This window comes from Ascoidea rubescens (genome assembly GCF_001661345.1).
Source record: "Ascoidea rubescens DSM 1968 unplaced genomic scaffold ASCRUscaffold_10, whole genome shotgun sequence".
In the NCBI taxonomy this organism is placed as follows: domain Eukaryota; kingdom Fungi; phylum Ascomycota; class Saccharomycetes; order Ascoideales; family Ascoideaceae; genus Ascoidea; species Ascoidea rubescens.
In genome coordinates, this window is record NW_017962922.1 from 551345 (window position 1) to 562428 (window position 11084).

The 11084-nt window shown below is 35.8% G+C and overlaps 5 protein-coding genes across 5 annotated transcripts; 4 read left to right on the top strand and 1 right to left on the bottom strand.

Moving 5' to 3' along the window:
- The first annotated feature begins 782 nt into the window (after positions 1-782).
- Positions 783-1375, top strand: CGR1 (Cgr1p). Its single transcript, XM_020188715.1, has one exon. It carries the CDS (start codon positions 957-959, stop codon positions 1326-1328), a length of 372 nt encoding a protein of 123 aa, XP_020046287.1. The 5' UTR covers positions 783-956; the 3' UTR covers positions 1329-1375.
- Positions 1193-3555, bottom strand: ASCRUDRAFT_108999 (transmembrane 9 family protein). The gene has a single exon (XM_020188713.1). The coding sequence runs from the start codon at positions 3379-3381 to the stop codon at positions 1423-1425; it is 1959 nt and encodes a 652-aa protein (XP_020046288.1). The 5' UTR covers positions 3382-3555; the 3' UTR covers positions 1193-1422.
- Positions 3556-3729: 174 nt separating this feature from the next.
- Positions 3730-5130, top strand: ASCRUDRAFT_71452 (WD repeat WDR12/YTM1 family ribosome biogenesis protein; the record flags this gene model as incomplete). Its single annotated transcript, XM_020191942.1, has 1 exon — positions 3730-5130. One exon carries the CDS (start codon positions 3730-3732, stop codon positions 5128-5130), a length of 1401 nt encoding a protein of 466 aa, XP_020046289.1.
- Positions 5131-5300: 170 nt separating this feature from the next.
- TRS85 (Trs85p) lies at positions 5301-8665 on the top strand. Its single transcript, XM_020188716.1, has one exon. It carries the CDS (start codon positions 5471-5473, stop codon positions 8174-8176), a length of 2706 nt encoding a protein of 901 aa, XP_020046290.1. The 5' UTR covers positions 5301-5470; the 3' UTR covers positions 8177-8665.
- ASCRUDRAFT_109002 (uncharacterized protein) lies at positions 8548-10265 on the top strand. The gene has a single exon (XM_020188714.1). The coding sequence runs from the start codon at positions 8919-8921 to the stop codon at positions 10170-10172; it is 1254 nt and encodes a 417-aa protein (XP_020046291.1). The 5' UTR covers positions 8548-8918; the 3' UTR covers positions 10173-10265.
- Positions 10266-11084: the final 819 nt, after the last annotated feature.

Genomic DNA, 11084 nt, shown 5'->3' on the forward strand with positions numbered 1-11084 from the left:
TGGAGAGAAAGAAGGATAAGCAGAAGGAAACTCACTAGATATAATCAAATGGGCAGAAGAAAAGAAGTGAGAAAGAAAGAGAGAAACATCCAGGCTCGCTCCAGGGCCGGGCTGCGGACACACCACCGCTGCCCCAACACCCCACCGCCGCTGCTGCCCGTCGTGCGTTTCTCGCGCGCGTAGATGTGGGTGCATGCATGCGACCTCCGCCACCGGGAGAACACGCGCTGCTTGAGCGCTGTCCACGCGTGGCACCCTGTGAAATCAGAGCGCTACTGCAGGTGCACAACGCACCGCTGCAGATCGCTCATTCCAACGCTGCCGCTGTGCCAGATCGGCTCTGGGAATGTCCGCTTTGCGAAAGCACCGCAGCCCAGTCGGACCCCAGAACGAGCCTCCAGCGGGATGGTACTGGGCTGGAGCGACCTCAGAAGCACGACGCATACACAGCAGAAAACGCAGCGCCAGCTCCAGGACGGTGTGAAGTTTCCTCTTTGTTTCGCTTGTTTGCCTCTTCTCTCGTCCTCTCGTCCTCTCTTAGGGTTGCCCGTGTGTCTTAAAATAGCAGTTGTTGCTTCGTCAACGTGTTTGAAACTACAATTCGCACTTCCCAAAACAAGATGTGAGACAACCCTTTCTTTTGTGGCCGCGTCGTCAGACGTCAGACGCGCTGGGTTGCGCAGACGGCAATGTGTGTGTGCCACGCCCATGGAATAGTCCCGTCCAAATGGTTAGAATTACTGTCTGGGTTATGTAATGACGGTGTGTGAGCTGCGCTTTATGTAATAAACAGGGTAACGCTTCTTTCTCAATTATTTTTTTTTTATTTTTCGATGCTTTTTGAACATCTTTCATTTTTATTGCCTAAATTGTTAATCTAATTGATATCAAAAATACAAGAATACAGCCATTATCACCACTACAAGTAATACTATTTTTGATCTCTCCAATTCATAATGAGTGAGTCCGCCATACTGAAAACAGAATCCATATTGCCTCAAGGTCCAAGAGTAAGTGGAAAAGAATGGAAACTCAAAAAGGATCCATTCAGAATAAATAAGCCAGACACCACTACTAAAAATGTTAACAGCTCCTTTCAGAAGCGATTGAATCAACGAAACTTGAAAAAACAGTACGATTTGAAACTAAAGGAATTGAAAGACGAGTCTAAATTGAAAAAGGACTTGGTGATTCAAAAGAAAAAGGAAAAAAACTTGAGACTAATGGAAATTGAACGAGCTTCGAAATTGTCCAAAAAATTAAACGAAAAAAGATTGAAAAGATTGCAAAAAAAACAAAAAAGAAATAAACTATTAAATGATCGTTAACATTTGTATTTATAAGTATATATTCAAAAGTTCAAAAGTTCAAAAGTATATATATTCAGAAGTATATACATATACATATATATACATACCCGCTTTAATCAACTTTAATTGATGAATATATCTTGCGGATAAATATCAAATTGGATATAAACCCAATCGACCCACACAACACAAACATCAACAAACTGATCATCGACGAATACCCCAAATACAATATTATACTCACAGCCCCATTCAACTGATCAAACTTGATCAAAAACAATGAATGGATAAACACATATATCGAACAGCTCCCGCTGATCAAAAAGCTTCTCCATTGCCATTTATAATTCTCAAAACACAACGTATAATATATCATCAATATACTGATCAACGAACACGTCACCGTCATTAATACAAAACAAAAAAATAAAAACCCAAACATATAGTAAATCCGGTTAAACCAAATCGACGAGTAAATGAAATATATCTCAACCGCCATTGATCCAAATGGAAAAATCCCACTGATCAACGACACAACCCAAATCTTGAGATATATTGGTTCCTTAGGTATTTGTCTGGGAATTTGGTTGGTCTTTACCGGCTTTTTTAAAAACTCATTATTACTCTTAAACGACAACAATGACCCAATCACTGATAATGGCAACGATATCAAAAACCATATCCCAATTATAGCAAACATTGTGCCGATTGGTATCGCTCCTGAACTCTTTACCCATATCAAAAAGAAATTCAATCCAATAAATATCAAAAATATCGTTCCAGGCACCAATGTGGGCGTCAATATCAAATTCAATCGCCAGTTCTCCCCATTGAAAAACTTGTAAATAAAACTCGACGCAAATGACCCGAATATCCCAAATATCCCATACAATATAAACATAACCGTAGCTAACGACCCCCGGTTTGCTGGTGATAACAACCCAAACAACGCAAACAAAATCGTAACAAATGCCATTAGAAACAACTGGAACCCACTCCCAACCATCACTGATAACAACATTCGGTTGATTGGTGGTCGGAAAACATCCCCATGCACCAACTTCCATCCACTCTCTTCCTGAATATCTTCACTCAAATCAATGCTGTTGTACTTGGAAATATCGTTTTTAAGTGTCTTTAACAATATATGTCCAATCACCAACGACAAACAAAGCACAATCAACGAAAAATTTATCAACGAAAACCACTGGATCTTGGGATCGTAAACATGTAAATACTTGTCCCATCTTGTTGCCCAGGAAATATCACTTTCAACAAAATAAACTGAATACGAAAACTGAACCTCGGTATTTTTATTTTGGTTCAAGAAAACCGGATCAAAGTTGTTTGCATTGGCATCACATAAATTCTTATTGCTATCCTTATCCTTATCTTGATCATCACTCAATTTTCGATCCCATGAGTATGGTTGAACAGTCACGCCAACTACTCTATACTGGTTTTCGCCTCTCTTGTGATACTCAATCTGAATATCAAAATGATTGACCAAATGCGCCACGTTGGTTGGATCAATTAACCCAACTTCAAATCCTGTTCCATAAAACTTAGTTTTGGTTCCGGTGTCATATAACGATCTCGCTATAGGTAGTCCATCAACCAACCAGTTGTGATAGTAGCCACTTCGAATAATTTTGTTGACAAACAATGTGTCTGTCTTGGAATAAACAGACGAACACAATGCTGTGCACGACTGATTCTGCAACATTTTAATTTCAAATGGAGAATTGAAAATTCGATCTCCAAATATAATCGAACCCAAACTTTCGCTCTGTTTTTCTAGTTTCCCATCTTTGGGTCTACAGAAATGTAATTTTGGAAAATAGTAATCAAAAGAATAGACATAAGTCTTGGCTTTCTTTGACTGAGATGTACCAGCACTAGATCCACCGTTGGAATTAACAATATTGTGGCTATTTGAGGGAGTAATATGGTTCACCAAAAGTGGGATATCGTCTCCTTCACCATAGGTGGTGGGAGCGACTCCAGGCAAATAAAATGCATTTGAATTGAAAAAAAATAAAAAAAGGGACAACACAAGAGACCACAACATCGTGAGCACCCACTAACAAGCGTCAATTGTTCTCTGTAAGTTGGCTAGCTGAAATGAATAGCTGAGTGTTACTGTATAAAAGCTTTAAAGATGGATTCGCTGTTCCAAAACGAATAAAAGAAGTAAAGAAGAAAAAAACCAACTTCAAGAGAAAATCCGCGGTGATCCGTTGCTGGAGACGCGGATTCCAAAGACGGATCAGTGCTGCGGAAGTTTTCTCTGAAATTTTTTATTTTTTTTTCAGTAAAAAGACCGAGAGAAATCACTGAAATATTGGCGAGGTATTGGTGAAATATTGACATAATACAGATATAATATCATTTCAACACGTCCAAAGCAGCTGAAAGAATGTCTTCCACACAGCCCCAGATCAAAATCAAGTTTTTCACAAAGGATCCTCTGGAAACACTCCAGGTTCCAGACACTGCGTTGTTTGTGCCCACTTTGTTGAAGAGATATGGGCTCTCAGAGATAGTCAACCAGTTGATTCAAGACCAGCAGAACAAGATTGAGAAGCTGGAATACAAGATCATTCCCTTTGATTTCCTTATTGACTCCCAGATATTGACCACGTCAATTGACGAGTATTTGGTGGACAATGGGTTGTCCACCGAAGTGATACTAAATCTAGAATACAAGAAAAGCGTATTACCACCAATTTACTTGAACTCATTGAACAACAACGATTGGGTTTCCTCAATAAGTTTGAATAAAGACAAGATATTGATTGGTTCATACGATGGAATTATTAAAATCTACAACTCATCTCAAAATAAATTTGAGAAAAAGTTTTTCTCAAATCATTTGAATTCCATCAAAGATGTCAAATGGATCACAAATTCCAGGGTTATTTCTTGTGGCAATGACAACCAATTGCGATTGTTCAAATTGAAAAACAACAATAGCACAGAAGACATACAGAACGATGATAACTCAGACTCTGATGATCCTGATAATAGCGAAATCAAAACCTTGGCTATACTAGAAGGCCACAAGTATCCTGTGGTGAAACTCGCTGTCAATACCGGTTCAAACAAAATATTGTCTGCCAGTTATGATAACACCATTGGTATATGGTCGACTAACTTGAACGAAATGACCTCAATTGATTTCAATTCTGATTCAATCTCAAACAACCTATCATCAACGTCCTCTAAAAAAAGAAGAAAATTGTTTGTTAAAGACGAATTTGTCCGTAGAAAGTCTCCCTTATCCCTTTTAGAAGATCATAAACAGCCTGTTGAAGATATAATATTCGATGCAAATGATTCTTCGGTAGCTTATTCTGTATCTCAGGACCACACTTTGAAGACCTGGGATTTGTTCACCTCTCGCTGTGTCGACACCAAAAAAACCTCCTTTTCTTTATTGTCTCTACTCCAATTGCGAAACTCAGGAGCCTTGATCTCTGGTTCTTCTGCCAGACATATCATCGTAATCGATCCTAGAGCCTCGTCATCCAGCAAGAACACTACCATACAGTCTCAGTTGGTTGGCCACAAGAACTTTGTTGTCTCGCTATCCCAGGACCCCAGCAACGAGCACATCTTTGCTTCAGCATCCCACGACTCGACAGTCAAGCTATGGGACATCAGATCCAACAACTGTCTCTTCACCATAAAGAGAAACTCTGAGTTGCCCACAAACTCTAACAAAGTGTTGGGCCTCGACTGGAACAGCGAGATAGGCATTGTCAGTGGTGGGCAGGATAAAAAGATCCAAATCAACAAAAGTGTCCAGGTAAACTAGCGCTGCTTACATCAGAGAAACCACGTAGCTATATACTCAATATACTTAGTTCTCACCAACTCTCACTAACTCTGATCACTTATCTCGCTATCTCACGTATCTCCGTATTTTTCTGATCGCCCATTGTTTGCGGAAAAAACTCTCGGCTATGATTTCACTGCTCTATTCTTCCATCATTATCTCAAGCACCTCTTAATCACCTCTCAACCACCTTATAATCATCCTGTATCTGTCTTATAATCATCTTGTATCTGTCTTGTCTTCCTCTGCTGTCTCTCCCACATTTCTGTTCTTCACCTAAATCTGGAACCACTCCCCATGCCATCAACCACTGCTCGTAATGGACATCGACCTATCGCTAAACAACAACTCATCTTTCTTTTGTAAAGACTTGTTGGTAAATGCCTTTTCGCCCAACATATCTGTCATAGCTTCCTCAAATGCTGACCAACTCTCAACAGAAAAGGGCTTCAATTCCTTCTACCATCTAATAAGGCCCTTTGGTTACAACCTCAAAAGCAATTACACCATCAGAAACAACGACTCCATCTCTCAGAATTACAGTTCCTTTTCCATCAGATTTTCAAGGCCTATTATCGACTCTCTAAATTTACAGCAGGATTTGTTCATACCTTCGATAACTGCCTCTAACACTAAAAACGACTATACTAATTACAATTACAACTCCTCAAATACAAATGATACCACTCTAAATCCGTTTAATCACGAACTATTCGACTATGAATCCCTAAGCGAAATCATGATCAATTATGTTAATAATATAAATAAAAAATTCATTCACAACAATAATTCGCACTTGAACTTGAAAGATGACATCTCTACTATCAATACTATAAAACACTCAATCTACTCAAATTTTTTTTCAAAATTAATATCAAATCACCTAATTCTTCCATTTGAGACTTTTAACCACTCAATTATTCATCTAGTAGTTGTTTCTTCAAACGATGATCTAACATCAATTAACAACTTATTATTGAAAAACTTCCTATCAAAAAAAGTAAACAATTTATTCGCCACCACTACGACAACAGCTAATAATCTATCTTCTCCAACTCTAGCAAGACCTCCAATTTCATCGAATTTCAAAAACTTGGACTTGAATATCCAAAAATCTTCTTCAACATCAAACCTAGCAGCAACAAATGATTCAGAAAACATTATACCAAATTACCTAAATTTAAATGACGACGACTCTCTAGTTTGTTTCCTAATTATCTCCAATTCAAATGAAAAAGATGATCTCACTAAATCTCAAGATTTGTTAAAAAATCTAAAATCAGCATATAATTATCCATGTTTATTATTAAAATTAAATGAACAGAATGATTTGTCTAATTTAAATTATTCCCCTAATATCACTCAAAATGATTTATCCTCATTATCAAAGCCAAAATTGTATTGCTCAATTAATGAAGAATTGCAGACTTTGCAATTAGAAAAATTTTCAAAAAGACAAAGTTCAAATAGTATCAATAATAATGATAATGATAATAATCAAAATCAAAATCAAAATCAAAATCAAAATAATGAAATTGATAATTCAAATGAAAATGGAAATTTAAATTCTAAAGATATCTCTTCAATCAAATCGACCCTTGTAGAATTGATCAAACTAACTTTAATCCCATTTATGGAAAAAAAAATATCAAGTTGGGATGATCAATATGTGGCCCCAAAAAAATCCTTTACAAATAGATTTTTCAATGTGTTTTCTTCGTCTTCAGGCTTAAAGCCTTTAAAGACTTCTTTTTTTGGCTTTGGTACTAATGCAAATAAATCAACTTCTTCATTGTCTGATCATTTAAGTCCACCCAATTCTTCTTTGAATAACTTCAACAACAACTTAAATTTAGATTACAATTTCACAAAGGGTTATTATAATTACTACTCTCATATCGCTAAAATTAGAAAACTAGCTGACTGGTCTTTCATGTTAAGAAATTACAAACATTCTTATCAAACCTATGAACTATTAAAAAAAGATTTTCAAAGCGATAAAGCTTGGTCTTACTTAGCTTCTTCTCAGGAAATGTTGATTATATCTTTATTATTAGACGTTATAAACTCTACAACTTCTTATAAATTGTCAACAACAAACCCTGTGCCTCGTTCTTCACTAAGTTCTCCAAAGAGCTCAAATTCTTCTCATTCTTCGTACAATTCTCCATCTGCTACCGTCAAGTTGAAACAAACTTTAATTGATTCAATTATAGATGCTTCTACTTATTCATATGTTTCTAGGTGCAATCTAAAATCCTTTCCCGTTAGATTTTTAGTTGTCATTTCAGAATTATTTAATTGTTTGAAAATTAATAATTATTCAAACTTAACTCCTGGTTTTAATCCAACAAATAATAACAATTTAATTATAAATTCCATTTATTCAATAAAGTATTTAAATAAAGTTCTAGATTCAAATTTGATTAATTTTAAAAGAAATTTCAATACTAATGGTTATAATAATAATCATATTATTAGAGCAATAATCTTTGAAAGAATTTGTTACAACTACTCTATTTACTTTTTGAACCACGTCAAGTATGATAAAATTCTTAAAAAAAATTATTTGCAAAATAAAGAATACATTAGTAACAATTTGAATATACCCTTTGATACTCTACCTTTAAACGAGTCGGAATTGGGTGATCGTTATGAAAAAAGACCGATAATAACCATAGATGTCGCTAAGAGTATTGATAACACTGATAAGACTAATGAAACCAAAGAAGATGATAAGAAATTAATCTTAAACCCATACAAACTTGAGAAAAAAAATTTAGAATTTATCGGATTGACTCGATTTAGGAAATTTGCTTTTTTATTATTATTAGCAACAAAGGAGTGGGAACACATTGGTAACTATCCTCAGATGAGATTGAACTTGAATATGTTGTTAAGTACAGTTTATAATGTAGATGTGAATATCGATATTGATAACATAAAGGTTAATAGATTTTTATTCAGAGATAATGGGTTGTTTAAAAAATTGCTTCAGAGATGCGAAAAAATAGAAAATCAATAGTATAATATATAATAGATACCATTTGTGGAAAGCCTATCAGAAATACAAATTCTATTTTATCAATCTTTAGATTTTTCTTAGTTTTTTTAACCAATTTTTAAATTTTAATTGACTCTATAATAATCAAATTCTTCTAATTGTTTTGAGAAATTAATATATCTTTAATTAGAGTCGGACCAAATTAGTAAAAATATTATACTTCTTTTGATCTTGTATCATGAAATTTGAAAACAATCATATACAAAGAGTTGAAAGATTACTTAACCAATTGAATAAAGTTAGTCGATGATCAAGACAATATTACGAGATACTTCATTTTTTTGGTCCTATTATTAGAACTGGAGGTTAGTGATGAGCTTAAATTGTATGCAAAAAAAAAAAGGAAACAGACAAAAATAGCACATGCAGTAAGCTTTTAGCTTTGACATTGGCTCTTAGTATATTTCTATTCTTCTTTCACAAACTCCGCTCAAACGCTCGATCCCAAATCCTTGATCAGTTTATTGTTATACCCTTAGTGAAATATCAGCATGTCTTTCATGACCTCAGAATGTTTATTTTTAAAAATGATAATCAGTCAAACTCGTTTGGGTTGGTAGATAGATGATTTAAATAACCAACAATGAGTTGAGATGAGAATATATAAGAAGATGATCTATCTGCCAAATTCCTTCAGACTTGATTTTTTCCCATGCTATAACTTATTAACGATATTGTTTCTTCTTAATTGATATTATTAAAAATGATTCGACAAATATTTATAAGCTTTTCCTTGCTCAGTCTTGGATTAAGCTCGCCAATCCCAGTTTTTGAAAATTCTACAGATACACCAACGCCAACTTGTTTAGAAGCTGATGAATGCTCAGATACACCTGTTGCATGTTCGCCTGATACTAGCTGCGAACTTCCATCTGGATGTGTTTATGATGAACAATGCAATACTTCACAAGAATGTTTAGATAATTGTGTGCCAATTAATGGATGCGAAACTCCATTATGTACGCTTCCAGATCATTGCACGTATTATGGAAATTGCTTACTACCATCAGGATGTTCTGTTCCAGATGATTGCATTGATGATGATGTTCCAGACCCAACAAATTGCACCTTGGCTCTTCCAGATGGATGCACACTTCCAGATCATTGCACTTTTTTGAATGATGGTTGCGCCTTACCAAGTGGTTGCAATATTCCAGACAATTGCATTTATGACGATGACCCAGATCCAAAAAACTGCACTTTAACAGTTCCAGATGGATGCACACTTCCAGATTACTGTGTTTTTGACGACGACTGCAATTTACCAACAGGATGTTCTGTTCCAGACGACTGTTCATACGACATCACTTGTAATCTCTCAGCCTGTGAAGATGTTCTTGATGTAATAGATGAATGTGGTGGTTATGATGCAGAGGGCTATAAAGAATGTTTCTGCGATGTCTTTAGTGCAAACACCACAGCACCACATAGTTTAAACTCATGTATCGCTTGTGACTTTTGTGAAGTTTGGCTTGAGTATGGAAGACCATTTTTTGAAAATGCCTTTGTATGCAATGGAATTGTACCAGCAATCTTGTGTATAGATCCATGCGAGGATGGCGACTGTGATATTACTGATACTGATACTCCAACACCAACACCAACTCCAACACCAACACCAACACCAACTCCAACTCCAACTCCAACTCCAACTCCAACTCCAACTGATACCAAAACACCAACTGATACCAAAACACCAACAAAAACAAAAACAGATACTAAAACAGAAACAGAAACAGAAACAGAAACAGAAACAGAATGTTCTAAAACAGATGATGCTGGAAACAAAATCTGTGACAAAACAAGTGAAAAACCATCAGAACCTACTGTTTCTAAATCATCAACATCCACTAGTTCTGGAACTGTTCCAACAATTTCTGAAGGATACACCGGAGCTGGAACCAAAGTATCCTACAGCTTCAACGCTTTACTTTTTGCTGTATTAGCTTTAATCTAATCCCAAGCCTTTTCGAATTGAACTTGATTTTTTTATTACTATTTTGATTTACATTTTTTTTAATTTTACTCTTTATGTTGGTTTTTGCTTTCTTTTACGATTTGTTGTAACGACTATAGGTTTATGGGCTTCTGTGATAATTATTCACCCATTTTGTTCTCTTCAGCTTCTCAAGCTCTCTTTATATGGTTTTCTTGAATAAAAACTTCTCTGTTCAGCGCTTAACTGAAAAGACCCTTTTCAGGCACAACAAGACCAATGTTGTAGGCTCTTTTTTTCTTCTGAATTGTATAAATGGACCTGAATTCCTCTTCTTTTTCCTTTTCTTTCCTTTTCTTTTCTTCCTCATCTTTTTTTATCGACAACTTTGGTTTCTTACCATTAAAACTCTAGCGCCAACACCAACAATGACAATCTCAGAAAACGACGGAAACTCTCTCAATTTGATCATTCCCATTGACGAATTGCAAAACCATGGAATCAATGCTGGGGATATTCAGAAACTTAGAGCTGCTGGTGTTTGTAGCGTTTCAGTATGATTACTTTTTAAGTGTTTTAAGTGTTCGAATTGATTTGAATTTATTTGAAGTTTGATGAAGCTGATCCCCTGGATTTTGTTTGAACACGATAAACTAACCAATTTTAATCCACGCCACATTTGTGGATCCACGTTTAGACTGTTCTATCCACCACAAGGAGAAATTTACTCAAGATCAAAGGATTAAGTGAGGTTAAAGTTGAAAAAATCAAAGACGCTGCGTCGAAATTACTCCAAGCAGGTTTTATTCCTGCATCATTACAAGCCCAACTACGTGAAAACGTTTACTCGATTTCAACTGGATCAAGTGCTTTTGATGGGATTCTTGGAGGGGGAGTTAAAACTATGAGCATCTCGGAAGTGTTTGGTGAGTT

Bases quoted from the DNA above. Each gene is read 5' to 3' on its own strand.
- TRS85 (XM_020188716.1), top strand. From the start codon at position 5,471: ATGGACATCGACCTATCGCTAAACAACAACTCATCTTTCTTTTGTAAA.
- CGR1 (XM_020188715.1), top strand. From the start codon at position 957: ATGAGTGAGTCCGCCATACTGAAAACAGAATCCATATTGCCTCAAGGT.
- ASCRUDRAFT_108999 (XM_020188713.1), bottom strand. From the start codon at position 3,381: ATGTTGTGGTCTCTTGTGTTGTCCCTTTTTTTATTTTTTTTCAATTCA.
- ASCRUDRAFT_109002 (XM_020188714.1), top strand. From the start codon at position 8,919: ATGATTCGACAAATATTTATAAGCTTTTCCTTGCTCAGTCTTGGATTA.